Source organism: Sinocyclocheilus rhinocerous, unplaced genomic scaffold (assembly GCF_001515625.1).
Source record: "Sinocyclocheilus rhinocerous isolate Xijiao unplaced genomic scaffold, SAMN03320098_v1.1 scaffold2326, whole genome shotgun sequence".
NCBI lineage: Eukaryota > Metazoa > Chordata > Actinopteri > Cypriniformes > Cyprinidae > Sinocyclocheilus > Sinocyclocheilus rhinocerous.
In genome coordinates, this window is record NW_015623069.1 from 202858 (window position 1) to 204643 (window position 1786).

General features: G+C 37.7%; 1 protein-coding gene across 2 annotated transcripts in view; it reads left to right on the forward strand.

The window, feature by feature from the left end:
- Positions 1-1786, forward strand: part of LOC107746060 (calnexin-like) — a 45129-nt gene that overhangs the window by 33035 nt on the left and 10308 nt on the right. For both annotated transcript variants that reach the window (XM_016561212.1, XM_016560483.1), the window contains one exon: positions 872-1028. In XM_016561212.1, coding sequence (XP_016416698.1) covers positions 872-1028 — 157 coding nt within the window. The remainder of the gene's footprint in view (positions 1-871; positions 1029-1786) is intronic.

A 1786-nucleotide genomic window follows, 5' to 3' on the forward strand; every position in this document is an offset into this window, starting at 1 on the left:
CTTTATAGTTATCTTTATAGTTATCGTTCTTGGTGTGAACGGGGCTTAAGTCTGCAAGGTTTGCGAAATTAAATGTTCGTTAGTCATTCAAAGATTTGTTTAAATTATATAAATGCGTATTTGCGGAATGCTGACGGCAAACGAGAAAGTATTATAATGTTTGCCTTTAATAATATTAAAGCAATCGTTCTAAAACTTTTTTGTATACATTTTAATTCCTTTGTTTAACAGTTCTATCTGATTATTAGATAGACTTCTATCCGTGTTAGATAGAACTGAATGACAACAGCGAACAAGAGGGAGAATGTGAGCACTGTGTGCTCAAGCGCTGCCGCAGCTGTTCTCGGCGCCGTCAAAATAAAAGGCCCGCCTCGAACACATCGGGCAAACAGAAAAATTTATCGGCCGATGCCGATATTTGAAAAATGGCAGGTATCGGCCGATATATCGGCCTTGGCTATATATCGGTCGACCACTAGTTAAAATATATTTTTTTTTATTAATTGTTGGATATAGATCCTACTTTACCTGCATCCATACAGATACTTACGTAAACTGATATATACTATATAGCAAAACTTTGGCTGTGTGATTGTTCATAAATATATAGAGACATAAATACAAATGAGCTGCATTGTAATGAATGCACAATCGCTCTGTATCATGTAAAAGACTGAGTGATTATGTGTTGGACAGTGGTGAAGTGAGCTGATTTTAATGAAGAAATTAGGACTCCTGGGGTGATGATCTAGATTTAATTGTTGTAATTATAGCCTTAACCAAGAGAGCAGCTGAAATAGAAATATGAGGAGCACGTCGTGTGTGAGGTTTTCTTTCATAACTGCACTACATCTGTGCTCGTCTCTTTTAGGGATGAGGATATGGATGGCGAGTGGGAAGCACCTCAGATCCCCAATCCCGTCTGTGAAACGGCCCCCGGCTGCGGCCCATGGGAGAGACCAATGATCGACAACCCCAACTACAAGGGCAAGTGGAAGTCACCAATGATTGACAATCCCAATTATCAGGTAATTAGCATCTTGTTTGTTTGTTTTTTGTTGTTTTTTGCATTTTGTTTGATTAATAAAACCAAAATTGCAATCGATTGCAAATGCTTAAAAAGCTTAAGCATTTAAAGGTGTCATGAAATGGAGAAATCATGTTGCAATAAGTTTGAGAAAGTTCCACATGTAGTGCACATTTCATATGCAAAGATTTTAGCCAATCATAACAGTGGGTGTTTACTTTGAAGTCTCACAGCAGACACGCCCCTTCCAACAGAGTGTTCAAATCAGAGGGCTAAAATTAAGTTAGAAAATAGCCATTTATATCTATTAATCCAGCAAACCTGGATTTTTTAAATCGCATTTTATCACTTTTAAATATCAAGAAAAGCCCTAAGTTTTTATCAAGAAAATCAATTTCCCCCAAAATTGTGCATCCCTATTATTAGAGGTGGTTTCGGAGTCCGTGAGCTTTATAGGGCTGTCAAAAAAAAATAGAATTTCGAATATTTGTCGAATTTAAAATAAAAATCCACATTCGAATGCAAAAACGTTGCATTCGAATTTTAGGTGTGCGTTAAGGAGGCAGCCTTATCAGTGGCGCACGAGATGCGATGACGATGTAAGTGTTGTTGTGCGTTAAGGAGGCAGCCTTATCAGTGGCGCACGAGATGCGATAACGATGTAAGTGTTGTTGCATTGTAATGTTTTTGTTAGCCTATCCAGTTGAAGCCACTGCTGCGTTGTTCATTAAAAATATTGCAGAAAAAGAGAACATCAAT